Source organism: Entelurus aequoreus, linkage group LG17, assembly GCF_033978785.1.
Source record: "Entelurus aequoreus isolate RoL-2023_Sb linkage group LG17, RoL_Eaeq_v1.1, whole genome shotgun sequence".
In the NCBI taxonomy this organism is placed as follows: domain Eukaryota; kingdom Metazoa; phylum Chordata; class Actinopteri; order Syngnathiformes; family Syngnathidae; genus Entelurus; species Entelurus aequoreus.
In genome coordinates this window covers 2,650,268-2,666,016 of record NC_084747.1, presented here as the reverse complement: position 1 = coordinate 2,666,016, position 15,749 = coordinate 2,650,268, and the positions used below count along the sequence as shown (strand labels likewise).

The 15,749-nt window shown below is 30.7% G+C and overlaps 1 protein-coding gene across 1 annotated transcript in view; it reads right to left on the bottom strand.

Annotated features, from left to right (window-relative positions):
• LOC133632143 (cyclin-G-associated kinase-like) overlaps positions 1–15,749 on the bottom strand; it is an 86,297-nt gene that overhangs the window by 52,886 nt on the left and 17,662 nt on the right. Inside the window, exons 7-10 of the mRNA XM_062024386.1 lie at positions 12,525–12,614; positions 12,314–12,449; positions 7,168–7,280; positions 1,410–1,488 (exon numbers count right to left, since the gene is read on the bottom strand). Of these exons, the coding sequence (XP_061880370.1) occupies positions 1,410–1,488; positions 7,168–7,280; positions 12,314–12,449; positions 12,525–12,614 (418 nt within the window). The remainder of the gene's footprint in view (positions 1–1,409; positions 1,489–7,167; positions 7,281–12,313; positions 12,450–12,524; positions 12,615–15,749) is intronic.

Genomic DNA, 15,749 nt, shown 5'->3' with positions numbered 1-15,749 from the left:
AACAAATGGGACAAAGTTTGGGGAGATTTTGACAATGTGGGGGCTGATTATGAATAACAATATGTTAATTACATAAAAAACTAAAATATTTAGCCAAAAATAATTGCAGCATAAAAGAAATGGGACAAAGTTTGTGGAGATTTTGACAAGGTGGGGGCTGATTATGAATAATACAATTTTTAAAATATAAAAAACTATAATATTTAGACAATAAAAATTGCAGCATAATACAATTGGGACAAAGTTTGTGGAGATTTTGACAATGTGGGGGCTGATTATGAATAATATGTTAATAACTGAAAAAAAGATAATATTTAGACCAAAAAAAAATGCAGCATAAAACAAATGGGACAAAGTTTGTGGCGATTTTGACAATGTGGGGGGGCTGATTATGAATAATAATATGTTAATTACATAAAAAACTCTAATAGTTGGATAAAAATGCAGCATAAAAGAAATGGGACACGTTTGAGGAGATTTTGACAGGGTGGGGGCTGATTATGAATAATATATTAATAACATAAAAAACTATAATATTTAGACAAAAAAATGCAGCATAAAAGAAATGGGACAAAGTTTGTGGAGATTTTGACAATGTGGGGGCTGATTATGAATAATAATATGTTAACATAAAAACTCTAATAGTTGGATAAAAAATGCAGCATAATACAAATGGGACAAAGTTGAGTTTGACAAGGTGGGGGCTGATTATGAATAATAACATTTTTAAAATATAAAAAACTATAATATTTAGACAAAAAAAATTGCAGCATAATACAAATGGGACAACGTTTGGGGAGATTTTGACAATGTGGGGGCTGATTATGAATAATAATATGTTAACACAAAAACTATAATAGTTGGATAAAAAATGCAGCATAAAACAAATGGTACAAAGTTTGGGGAGATTTTGACAAGATGGGGGCTGATTAAAAATATTAATATGTTAATTACCTAAAAACTATAATATTAAGACAATAAAAATTGCAGCATAAAACAAATGGGACAAAGTTTGGGAAGATTTTGACAAGATGGGGGCTGATTATGAATAATATGTTAAGAACATAAAAACTATAATATTTAGACAATAAAAATTGCAGCATAAAACAAATGGGACAAAGTTTGTGGAGATTTTGACCAGGTGGGGGCTGATTATGAATAATATGTTAATTACATAAAAACTATAATATTTAGACAATAAAAATTGCAGCATAAAACAAATGGGACACGTTTGTGGAGATTTTGACCAGGTGGGGGCCTTGCCAGAACATGTATTTCACAATAACTTCAAAACAATAACGGCACAATGTTAGCGCAACATAATGGTGGCGTTGATGTAATATTTGCAGTGCTAACTTCACGCCATCCGATCAACTTAGACCTTCAAGCACGCTCCACACGACACTCACCTGGATTGCCGTGGACAGTGTGGATCTGCGGAGGCGCCGGGGATCCGTTGTTGCCGAATCCTCCGTTTTGCTCCAGCAGCTGCAGACATTCATAGCCGTCATAGGCGGGCCGCCAACAGTAGTAGGCAGTCAACATGGCAACTAATCTTACAAAGTCCTAATAATGGCTGTCAATGACAACACCTTGCTTTCTAAGTGCAACACATCCAAAAAAAAACAATCCTTTCGGAAGAGTCCGGAAGGTAAACTGGGATATTGTCCGGTCTTGCCGTCCCTCGGTGGTCAGACGAGAGTGGAGCTCTCAACACGTCTGGAGGCGGACAATAATCTCCTTATGGGAAACCCCTTCTTAAAACTAATCAGATTACCCCCCTTCGCTCTACACACACACTCTATACCAGTGGTCAGCAACCTTTTTGAAACCAAGAGCTACTTCTTGGGTAGTGATTAATGCGAAGGGCTACCAGTTTGATACACACTTAAATAAATTGCCAGAAATAGCCAATTTGCTCAATTTACCTTTAACTCTATGTTATTATTAATAATTAATGATATTTACACTTAATTGGACGGTTTAAAAGAGGAGAAAACACGAAAAAAATGACAATTAAATTTTGAAACATAGTTTATCTTCAATTTCGACTCTTTAAAATTCAAAATTCAACCGAAAAAAAGGGGGAAAACTAGCTAATTCGAATCTTTTTGAAAAAAAAAAAAAAAATTTTTTTTTATGGAACATCATTAGTAAATTTTCCTGATTAAGATTAATTTTAGAATTTTGATGACATGTTTTAAATAGGTTAAAATCCAATCTGCACTTTGTTAGAATATATAACAAATTGGACCAAGCTATATTTCTAACAAAGACAAATCATTATTTCTTCTAGATTTTCCAGAACAAAAATGTTAAAAGAAATTCAAAAGACTTTGAAATAAGATTTAAATTTGATTCTACAGATTTTCTAGATTTGCCAGAATAATTTTTGGGAATTTTAATCATAATAAGTTTAAAGAAATATTTCGCAAATATTCTTCGTCGAAAAAACAGAAGCTAAAATGAAGAATTAAATTAAAATGTATTTATTATTCTTTACAATAAAAAAAAAAAATGGACTTGAACATTGATTTAAATTGTCAGGAAAGAAGAGGAAGGAATTTAAAAGGTCAAAAGGTATATGTGTTTAAAAATCCTAAAATCATTTTTAAGGTTGTATTTTTTCTCTAAAATTGTCTTTCTGAAAGTTATAAGAAGCAAAGTAAAAAAATTAATGAATTTATTTAAACAAGTGAAGACCAAGTCTTTCAAATATTTTCTTGGATTTTCAAATTCTATTTGAGTTTTGTCTCTTTTAGAATTAAAAATGTCGGGCAAAGCGAGACCAGCTTGCTAGTAGATAAATACAATTTAAAAAATAGAGGCAGCTCACTGGTAAGTGCTGCTATTTGAGATATTTTTAGAACAGGCCAGTGGGCATAGAAAAAATACAACCTTAAAAATGATTTTAGGATTTTTAAACACATATACCTTTTGACCTTTTATATTCCTTCCTCTTATTTCCTGACAATTTAAATCAATGTTCAAGTAAAAATTTTTTTTATTTATTGTAAAGAATAATAAATACATTTTAATTTAATTCTTCATTTCAGCTTCTGTTTTTTCGACGAGGAATATTTGTGAAATATTTCTTCAAACTTATGATTAAAATAAAAAAAAACTCGATTAAAATTAAAAAAAATTATTCTGGCAAATCTAGAAAATCTGTAGAATCAAATTTAAATCTTATTTCAAAGTCTTTTGAATTTCTTTTAAAATTTTTGTTCTGGAAAATCTAGAAGAAATAATTATTTGTCTTTGTTAGAAATATAGCTTGGTCCAATTTGTTATATATTCTAACAAAGTGCAGATTGGATTTTAACCTATTTAAAACATGTCATCAAAATTCTAAAATTAATCTTAATCAGGAAAAATTACTAATGATGTTCCATAAATTATTTCTTTTATTTTTTCCAAAAGATTCGAATTAGCTAGTTTTTCTCTTCTTTTTTTCGGTTGAATTTTGAATTTTAAAGAGTCGAAATTGAAGATAAACTATGTTTCAAAATTTAACTGTCATTTTTTTCGTGTTTTCTCCTCTTTTAAACCGTTCAATTAAGTGTAAATATCATTAATTATTAATAATAACAGAGTTAAAGGTAAATTGAGCAAATTGGCTATTTCTGGCAATTTATTTAAGTGTGTATCAAACTGGTAGCCCTTCGCATTAATCACTACCCAAGAAGTAGCTCTTGCTTTCAAAAAGGTTGCTGACCCCTGGTTTAAAGTCATATCCAACAATTGCAACAACGACTTTTTACTGTCAACGGAGTTTTGTTTTTCAATGATTTCTGCTGGTGGTGTGCCTCTGGATTTTTTCAACGCAAAATATGTGCCTTGGCTCAAAAAAGGTTGAAAAACACTGGTGTAAACAATGCACACCGAGGCACAACACATGGCATGCTAGCAGCTAACGGGCTAGGATAGACTGACCATACGTCCTCTTTTCATGTCCTCTTTTGCGGAGCTGTCAGGGCGGAGTTTCTTAAATGCCTCAAATGTCCGGCATTTTGAGTTAGGGTTGCGTGTATTTTCAATGTACGTTCAGGGTTAAGAAGGGGTTAAAAACAAAACAAACAGCAGCATTGGTGAGGGAGGGGCAGAGAGAGAGAGAGAGAGAGAGAGAGAGTTATGATAAACGTGCATGCGTCGCCAGGCTCTGCTTTTTATCCATAGATTTATCACATTTAATGTTTTATTATCTATAGCAGGGGTGTCAAAAGTGTGCCCCGGAGGACATTTGCGGCCCACAGCTAATGTTTTAAAGGCCCACGACACATTCTAAAAATACTATTACAATAAACAAAAACATAACAAAAGTGAAATAAAAAAGCTTAAAGGTTAAATGTCATTTATAAAAAGTTGCAATGTTGACTAATAAAACAAAGCTGTTTTTTTTTCTCTTTCAAACTGTCATTGCTCAAAACATAATATTGAATCAAAATCAATGTTATTATGAATTATTGACCTATCCAAGGTTCCCATTACTTCACATCAAATATTACACGAAGGAAAATATTTTTGGTGGAAGATTTTGCAAATTTGGTAAATAAATAACCCCAAAATGTATATTTTGTTGTTTTCTTACTGTACCGAGAATGAACCGAACCGTGACCTCTACACCGAGGTACGTACCGAACCCACATTTTTGTGTACCGTTACACCCCCACTAAATAGCTATTTCTATCTGCAGTCCCTGGTTAAATTAAAGAGATACAGAAACATGCAATAAATGTATACTAAAGCACGTAATCATATTAAGAAAAGTCATAAAATGTCCTTTCATTGACACGTACTTATACATTACAACTAGGGATGTCCGATAATGGCTTTTTGCCGATATCCGATATTCCGATATTGTCCAACTCTTTGATTACCGATACCGATATCAACCGATATATGCAGTCGTGGAATTAACACATTATTATGCCTAATTTGGACAACCAGGTATGGTGAAGATAAGGTCCTTTTTAAAAAAATTAGTAAAATAAGATAAATAAATTTAAAACATTTTCTTGAATAAAAAAGAAAGTACAACAATATAAAAACAGTTACATAGAAACTAGTAATGAATGAAAATGAGTCAAATTAACTGTTAAAGGTTAGTACTATTAGTGGAGCAGCAGCACGCACAATCATGTGTGCTTACGGACTGTATCCCTTGCAGACTGTATTGATATATATTGATATATAATGTAGGAAGCAGAATATTAATAACAGAAAGAAACAACCCTTTTGTGTGAATGGGGGAGGGAAGTTTTTTGGGTTGGTGCACTAATTGTAAGTGTATCTTGTGTTTTTTATGTGAATAAATAAATAATAAAAAAATAAAATAAAAAAAACGATACTGATAATAAAAAAAACGATACCGATAATTTCCGATATTACATTTTAACGCATTTATCGGCTGATAACATCGGCAGACCGATATTATCGGACATCTCTAGTAATATACACTACATTTTGAGGTGAATGTACATGTCTAATTACAACCAGCCCTCCTTTACATCATAACACAGACAATACACGCTCTCATTCACACCTGTCATCATTTGGAAAAACAACCAGGATTTGAACAGTCACAGCTCACCTGTAAATGCTGAGGGGGAAAAAAAACCAAGCGTATGCAGTTTGTTGGCAGCCTACAAATGGATTCATCAGATAAACTATATAAGCCAGCTTTAAATAAGTCACAACTTTGCTGCAGGATTTTGGTTATTAGTGGCAGGATTTGTGGCTTTGTGGGCAAAATGGTGAGCGGCTGAGCTGGTGAACATGAGACGTCAAGCAGGGCGGGTATGGCGGGCTTCACAGGGCGCTGAATCCATTACTACAAGACTGTTCAGGTTGTCTGAGAAGACGTTTCTGCAGGTTTCTGGTGCCGCTACTGAAGATACCACAAATGCCAGACTATAAGCCGCTACTTTTTTCCGACCATTTTAACCCTGCGGCTTATCAAACGGTGCACGCTAATAAATTGATGTTTACTTGGCTAACCGCCACAATGCAAATAGTTATCATGAAACACATGCAAAGACGGCGAAATGGTGTGTTATTGTTTGTCACACAGGTACTACACCAGAGGGAGTTCCTCAGACCTCCATTATTAAACCATGAACATGTAAATACACGATTAATAATATTCAGCTTTTCAAAGCTAAAAAAAATAGAAGCTAACCTAGCAACGTAGCCAACGTGATAGCATAGCAGTCTCAAATGCAGATAGAAACTAAATTTAAAAAAAACCCTGACTGGATGGATAGACAGAAGATCAAAAATACTATTAAACCATGAACATGTAAATACACGATTAATAATATTCAGCTTTGCAAAGCTAAAAAAATAGAAGCTAACCTAGCAACGTAGCCAACGTGATAGCATAGCAGTCTCAAATGCAGATAGAAACTAAATAAAAAATACCCTGACTGGATGGATAGACAGAAGATCAAAAATACTATTAAACCATGAACATGTAAATACACGATTAATAATATTCAGCTTGGCGAAGCTAAAAAAACAGAAGCTAACTTAGATGCGGCGGCGGGCTTACTCACTGCAGTGCGTCTGCTACCCTGCTCAAAACACAACACAACCTCCTGGTGTTGGTGTTGCTGTAGTCCGCCGCTCCACCGATCGCACCTACAACTTTCTTATTTACAGTCTCCATTGTCCATTAAACAAATTGCAAAAGATTCACCAACACAGATGTCCAGAATACTGTGGAATTTTGTGGAAGAAAACAGAGGTATTTGAATTGGGTCCAAACACTTCCCTTGCCCTCGTGACGTCACGCGCATACGTCATCATACCGCGACATTTACAAGCGGAAGTTTCCTTTAGAAGTTTAAAATGTCACTTTATAAGTTAACCCGGCCGTATTGGCATGTGTTGCAATGTTAATATTTCATCATTGATATATAAACTATCAGACTGCGTGGTCGCTAGTAGTGGCTTTCAGTAGGCCTTTAAGTCTTTTCAGCAGGGACAATAAAGTGACTGATGGATTTTGGATAATAAAACATTTGTAATTCATCCCACCCATGTCATTAAGTGGAAGTCATGAGGGATTCAATCAGGCCCTATTAGTTTGCTGCCTAAATGAGCTGAAAGAGGAAGTAAAAACAATGTGCTTGATAAGGAAAAGGCCAATTTGGCGTGGCCTACCTCCGTGATGGGGGACTTGGGGTTGACGTTGCGTGCTGCTGCTATTTCCTGGAGCTGGTTGACTAACTCCGTAATTGAGAGACGCTCCTCCGGGTGCACTTTCAGCATGGAGCCTAGGCAGCAAGGAAGGGAACGGAGAACATCCTTACAACAAGGTTCCAAACACAGAGCAAAGGCAGACCTTTTTGGAAGTATTCTGTTTGACAACTCCAGTTTGCGAACCTTTCCTTTTACGACAGTCGTCATATCTTCTTTTAGCATCTTTTTTTGCAGATTACAATTAAAGTTGCAAGTTCAAGATGTTGGGGAGCTCAAGATTCCAGGTCGAGCCAAACGTTTTGATACTTCAACGGTTCCGATCGGATGAAAACTGGACTGTGGAGCGCGCCAAAGTTTTGCGGCGGAATAATAATAAATAGATTGTTTGTTGGTGTCAAATCTTATATGTGTGAATGTTTGGACAGTCACACAATAATAATAATGAATACATGATTTTTTGGTGTTGAATCTTATGTTTAATACTTGGACATTCACACATTATTAATAATATTAATGAATACATGATTTTTTGGTGTCGAATCTTATGTGTGAATACTTGGACATTCACACATTAATAATACTAGTAGTAATAATAATAATAATAATAATAATAATAAATAGATTGTTTGTTGCTGTCAGATCTTATGTTTGTGAATGCTTGGACATTCACACAATAATAATAATAATAATAATAATGAATACGTGTTTTTTTGGTGTCGAATCTTATGTTTAATACTTGGACATTCACACATTAATAATAATAATAATGAATACATGATTTTTTTGTGTTGAATCTTACGTGTGAATACTTGGACATTCACACATTATTACTAATAATAATAATAATAATAATAGATTGTTTGTTGCTGTCGAATCTTATGTTTGTGAATGCTTGGACATTCACACAATAATAATAATAATAACAATGAATACATGATTTTTTGGTGTCGAATCTTATGTTTAATACTTGGACATTCACACATTAATAATATAATAATAATGAATACATGATTTTTTTGTGTTGAATCTTACGTGTGAATACTTGGACATTCACACATTATTAACAATAATAATAATAATAATAGATTGTTTGTTGCTGTCGAATCTTATGTTTGTGAATGCTTGGACATTCACACAATAATAATAATAATAATAATGAATACATGATTTTTTGGTGTCGAATCTTATGTTTAATACTTGGACATTCACACATTATTAATAATAATAATGAATACATGATTTTTTTGGTGTCGCATCTTATGTGTGAATACTTGGACATTCACACATTAATAATAATAGTAATAATAATAATAATAATAATAATACATGGATTGTTTGTTGCTGTCAGATATTATGTTTGTGAATGCTTGGACATTCATACAATAATAATAATAATAATAATAATGAATACATGTTTTTTTGGTGTCGAATCTTATGTTTAATACTTGGACATTCACACATTAATAATAATAATAATGAATACATGATTTTTTTGTGTTGAATCTTACATGTGAATACTTGGACATTCACACATTAATAATAATAATAATAATAGATTGTTTGTTGCTGTCGAATCTTATGTTTGTGAATGCTTGGACATTCACACAATAATAATAATAATAATAATAATGAATACATGATTTTTTGGTGTCGAATCTTATGTTTAATACTTGGACATTCACACATTATTAATAATAATAATGAATACATGATTTTTTTGGTGTCGAATCTTATGTGTGAATACTTGGACATTCACACATTAATAATAATAGTAATAATAATAATAATAATAATAATAATACATAGATTGTTTGTTGCTGTCAGATCTTATGTTTGTGAATGCTTGGACATTCACACAATAATAATAATAATAATGAATACATGATTTTTTGGTGTCGAATCTTATGTTTAATACTTGGACATTCACACATTAATAATAATAATAATGAATACATGATTTTTTTGTGTTGAATCTTACGTGTGAATACTTGGACATTCACACATTATTAATAATAATAATAATAATAATAGATTGTTTGTCGCTGTCGAATCTTATGTTTGTGAATGCTTGGACATTCACACAATAATAATAATAATAATGAATACATGATTTTTTGGTGTCGAATCTTATGTTCAATACTTGGACATTCACACATTATTAATAATAATAATGAATACATGATTTTTTTTGGTGTCGAATCTTATGTGTGAATACTTGGACATTCACACATTAATAATAATAATAATAATAATAATAATAATAGATTGTTTGTTGCTGTCGAATCTTGTGTTTGTGAATGCTTGGACATTCACACAATAATAATAATAATAATAATAATGAATACATGATTTTTTGGTGTTGAATCTTATGTTCAATACTTGGACATTCACACATTATTAATAATAATAATGAATACATGATTTTTTTTGGTGTCGAATCTTATGTGTGAATACTTGGACATTCACACATTAATAATAATAATAATAATAATAATAATAGATTGTTTGTTGCTGTCGAATCTTATGTTTGTGAATGCTTGGACATTCACACAATAATAATAATAATAATAATAATGAATACATGATTTTTTGGTGTTGAATCTTATGTTCAATACTTGGACATTCACACATTATTAATAATAATAATGAATACATGATTTGTTTTGGTGTCGAATCTTATGTGTGAATACTTGGACATTCACACATTAATAATAATAATAATAATAATAATAATAGATTGTTTGTTGCTGTCGAATCTTATGTTTGTGAATGCTTGGACATTCACACAATAATAATAATAATAATAATAATAATGAATACATGATTTTTTGGTGTCGAACCTTATGTGTGAATACTTGGACATTCACACATTAATAATAATAATAATAAATAGATTGTTTGTTGTTGTCAAATCTTATGTTTGTGAAGGCTTGGACATTCACACATTAATAATAATAATAATAATAATAATAATAATGAATACATTTTTTTTTGGTGTTGAATATTATATATGTGAATGTTTGGACAGTCACACAATAATAATAATAATACATGTTTTTTTTGGTATAGAATCTTATATGTGTGAATGCTTGGACATTCACACAATAATAATAATAATAATAATAATAATAACAATAGTAATACAAATATAAACAATAACATTACTATTAATAAATAGATTGCTTTTTGGTGTAGAATTTTATATGTGCAAATGCATGGACATTCACACAAAAATAATAATAATACAAATAATAATAATAATAATAATAAATAGATATTTTTTTGGTGTAGAATCTTATGTGTGTGAATGTTTGGACATTCACACAATAATAACAATACAAATAATAACAATAATAATAAATAGATCGTTTTTTGGTGTAGAATCTTAAGTGTATGAATGTTTGGACATTCACACATATAATAATACAACTAATAACAATAATAATAAATAGATCGTTTTTTGGTGTAAAATCTTATATGTGTGAATGCTTGGACATTCACACAATAATAATAATAATAATAACAATAGTAATACAAATATAAACAATAACATTACTATTAATAAATAGATTGCTTTTTGGTGTACAATTTTATATGTGCAAATGCGTGGACATTCACACAAAAATAATAATAATACAAATAATAATAATAATAATAAATAGATTGCTTTTTGGTGTACAATTTTATATGTGCAAATGCGTGGACATTCACACAAAAATAATAATAATACAAATAATAATGATAATAATAAATAGATATTTTTTTGGTGTAGAATCTTATGTGTGTGAATGTTTGGACATTCACACACATAATAATACAACTAATAACAATAATAATAAATAGATCGTTTTTTGGTGTAGAATCTTATACGTGTGAATGCGTGGACATTCACACAAAAATAATAATAATACAAATAATAATAATAATAATAAATAAATATTTTTTTGGTGTAGAATCTTATGTGTGTGAATGTTTGGACATTCACACACATAATAACACAACTAATAACAATAATAATAAATAGATCATTTTTTGGTGTAGAATCTTATATGTGTGAATGCTTGGACATTCACACAATAATAATAATACAGATAATAACAGTAATAATAAATAGATAGTTTTTTGGTGTAGAATCTTATGTGTGTGAATGTTTGGACATTCACACATAATACAACTAATAACAATAATAATAAATAGATCGTTTTTTGGTGTAAAATCTTATATGTGTGAATGCTTGGACATTCACACAATAATAATAATAATAATAACAATAGTAATACAAATATAAACAATAACATTACTATTAATAAATAGATTGCTTTTTGGTGTACAATTTTATATGTGCAAATGCGTGGACATTCACACAAAAATAATAATAATACAAATAATAATAATAATAATAAATAGATTGCTTTTTGGTGTACAATTTTATATGTGCAAATGCGTGGACATTCACACAAAAATAATAATACAAATAATAATATTAATAATAAATAGATATTTTTTTGGTGTAGAATCTTATGTGTGTGAATGTTTGGACATTCACACACATAATAATACAACTAATAACAATAATAATAAATAGATCGTTTTTTTGGTGTAGAATCTTATATGTGTGAATGCTTGGACATTCACACAATAATAATAATACAAATAATAACAGTAATAATAAATAGATAGTTTTTTGGTGTAGAATCTTATGTGTGTGAATGTTTGGACATTCACACATAATACAACTAATAACAATAATAATAAATAGATCGTTTTTTGGTGTAAAATCTTATATGTGTGAATGCTTGGACATTCACACAATAAAAACCGGCTTTGTTTATTAAAATCGTACCCAGACATTTAATAAAGTCAAATACAAATAAGGCAACAAGAGAAGTATCCAACACTTCTCTCTTCTAAAGTACATCTTCATTTGTCTGGACAGGACAGATTAATTATTATATATAATAATATATAATAATAAAAATATATATTTTGTCATTGATTTTTAAAATCAATTAAGAATCATTACGAATAGGAATCGCAATTAATTTGACAATCCATTTTTTTGACAGCCCTATCAGATGGCGCACACGCCGACATAGGTGGTACGTACGTATGAGGTCGTGATACACGGCGTACTTGGCGTGGTTCTGCGGGATGGAGTACTTCCCGTTGACAATTTGCAGCTTGGCGCCCTCCTCAAAAGGGTGCTGCTTGAAACACAGCAGGTAGAGGATGCAGCCCAGGGCCTGCCTTGCCACAATACACAATCATTACAACACACAAATCCAATCCGCAAAAATAGGTGAAACAAAGAGTCTGACCCAGATGTCTTGTTTCTCGTTGATGGGGTAGTTGGAATACAGGTCAATCATTTCCGGAGTCCGGTACGCAGGAGTGGTGTTCCGCGTGATCTACACCCACACCCACACCCACACCCACACACACACACACACACACACACACACACACACACACACACACACACACACACACACACACACACACACGTCAACACAAACAGGACCAGTACATTGCTGGGAGTTCAAGTTAGCATGGAATAAAAGAGCAAACAGGTGAAATATAACCAAAAAACTTGCCAAGATGACACTAATAACGCAAAGCTTTGAACCAAAATATAATAATGAAGTAAAATCTATGTTATGAATTATCCCCCTATCTAGGCTCCAATTACTTCACACCAAATATCCCACTTTGAATGATTTTGTGGGGGAAATATTGCATATTTTGCGTGCTTGCCATATGAAAAACAAGGTTTTTGTGCAAAAAACAATAATACAAACTTATAATCAATGCATAGATCTAAAGTTGATCTCAAGATTTAAGCGTTAAACTTTTTTTTTAACATTTTGAATCCCCAAGAATTTTAGCGGCAGTTTTTTTTTAAACTGTCATTGCTCAAAAAAAATAATGAAGTAAAATAAATGTTACTATGAATTATAGATTTATTTAAGGATCAAATGACTTCACATCAAATATTCCACTTTGACATTTTTTTGGGGGGAAATATTGCATAATATGTGTGCTTGTCATATAAAAAAACAAAGTTTTTGTGCATAAAACAATAATACAAACTTATAATCAATGCATAGATCTAAAGTTGATCTCAAGATTTAAGCGTTAAACTTTTTTTTTAACATTTTGAATCCCCAAGAATTTTAGCGGCAGTTTTTTTTTAAACTGTCATTGCTCAAAAAAAATAATGAAGTAAAATAAATGTTACTACGAATTATAGATTTATTTAAGGATCCAATTACTTCACATCAAATATTACACTTTGACATTTTGGGGGCGGATGGTATTACATATTTTGTGTGTTTACAATATAAAAAACTAAGTTTTTGTGCATAAAACAATAATAATAAAAAGGTACAATCAACGCATAGTTTTAAAGTGGATCTCAAGACTTAAAAAATTTATACATTTATGACATTTTTATGAACTGTCATTGTTAAAAAAAAAAAAAGTTTAAAAAAGAAATAAAATCAATATTATGAATTATTGATTTATTTAAGGATCCAATTACTTCACACCAAATATCCCACTTTGAATGATTTTGTGGGGGAAATATTGCATATTTTGCGTGCCTGCCATATGAAAAACAAGGTTTTTGTGCAAAAAACAATAATAAAAACTTAAAAATCAATACATAGATCTAAAGTTGATCTCAAGACTTAAGCGCTAGAAGTAAAAAAATTTATACATTTATGACTTTTTTTTTTTAAACATTTTATGAGTGTGGCCCTTTTGGATCCCCAAACATTTTACTGGCACTTTTTTAACTGTCATTGCTGAAAAATAATAATGAAGTAAAATCAATGTTGAATTATTGATTTATTTAAGGATCCAATTACTTCACATCAAATATTCCACTTTGACATTTTTTTGGGGGGGAAATTTTGCATATTTTGTATTTTTGCAATATAAAAAACTAAGTTTTTGTGCATAAAACAACAATAATAAAAAGGTATAATCAATGCACAGATCTAAAGTGGATCTCAAGACTTAAAAAATGAATACATTTATGACATTTTTATGAACTGTCATTGTTAAAAAAAAATTATGAAAAAAAAATCAATGTCATGAATTATTGATTTATTTAAGGATCCAATTACTTGACATCAATTATTCCACTTTGACATTTTTGAGGGGGGAATACTTCATATTTTGTGTGTTTGAAAAAATTAATACATTTATGACATTTTTATGAACTGTCATTGTTAAAAAAAAAAAAAAGTTTTAAAAAAGAAATAAAATCAATGTTATGAATTATTGATTTATTTAAGGATCCAATTACTTCACATCAAATATCCCACTTTGAATGATTTTGTGGGGGAAATATTGCATATTTTGCATGCTTGCCATATGAAAAACAAGGTTTTTGTGCAAAAAACAATAATAAAAACTTAAAAATCAATACGTAGATCTAAAGTTGATCTCAAGACTTAAGCGCAAAAAGTAAAAAAATAAATACATTTATGACTTTTTTTGAAACATTTTATGAGTGTGGCCCTTTTCGATCCCCAAAATTTTACTGGCACTTTTTTAACTGTCCTAGCTCAAAAAATAATAATGAAGTAAAATTAATTATTGATTTATTTAAGGATCCAATTACTTCACGGAACGACACATGAAGTCCTTCATACCGACAGCCATCAGACTGTATAATGCATATGTTCCTTTTTGACTGTACTTAAATGTACAATACACTGTATTTATATTATTCACATGTGAATAATGCTGTATAATAGACTGTATTTATATTATTCACATGTGAATAATGCTGTATAATAGACTGTATTTATATTATTCACATGTAAAAATACCTTAATGTTTATTGTCTATTGTGAGCGAACTGTGGTGCTGAATTTCCCCCAGGGATCAATAAAGTACTTTTTATTCTATTCTATCAAATATTCCACTTCTTTGGGGGGTGGGGAGGGAATATTGCATATTTTGTGTGCTTGTCATATAAACAAATGAGTTTTTGTGCATGAGACAATATTACAAACTTATAATCAACGCATAAATCTATAGTGGATGTCAAAAATTTAAAAAAAAAATTACATTTATGACCTGTTTTTTTATCATTGATGAGTTTTTAGGGGGGTGGGAGGATATTGCGTATTTTGTGTTTTTGCCATAAAACAGGGTTTTGACGAAAACATTAAAAAAGACACACAAAAAAACGTTATATCGACAGAAGTTGATATGTATATAAAAAATAATAATGATAAAATATGACTTCTTTTAAATTCCCAAGACTGGCCAGGACCAAACACTAAAGATGAAAAAACAATCTATATAATATTGGTTTTCGATTGTTCCTCCTCGGAAAAAGCCTCGACACCTGCGATCTAGAGCCTCATTCTTCTCTTCACATCATTTCCATGATGAGCGCGCACGCTAATACGTTTAAAAACACAATCTGCGAGTCCATCTCCCGGAGGTCAGCCGTGACAAACCTGTGCAGACTTCCTGCGTGACTTCCTGATTCAATCAATGGCTTCTGGTGTTTGTCAGCCGGC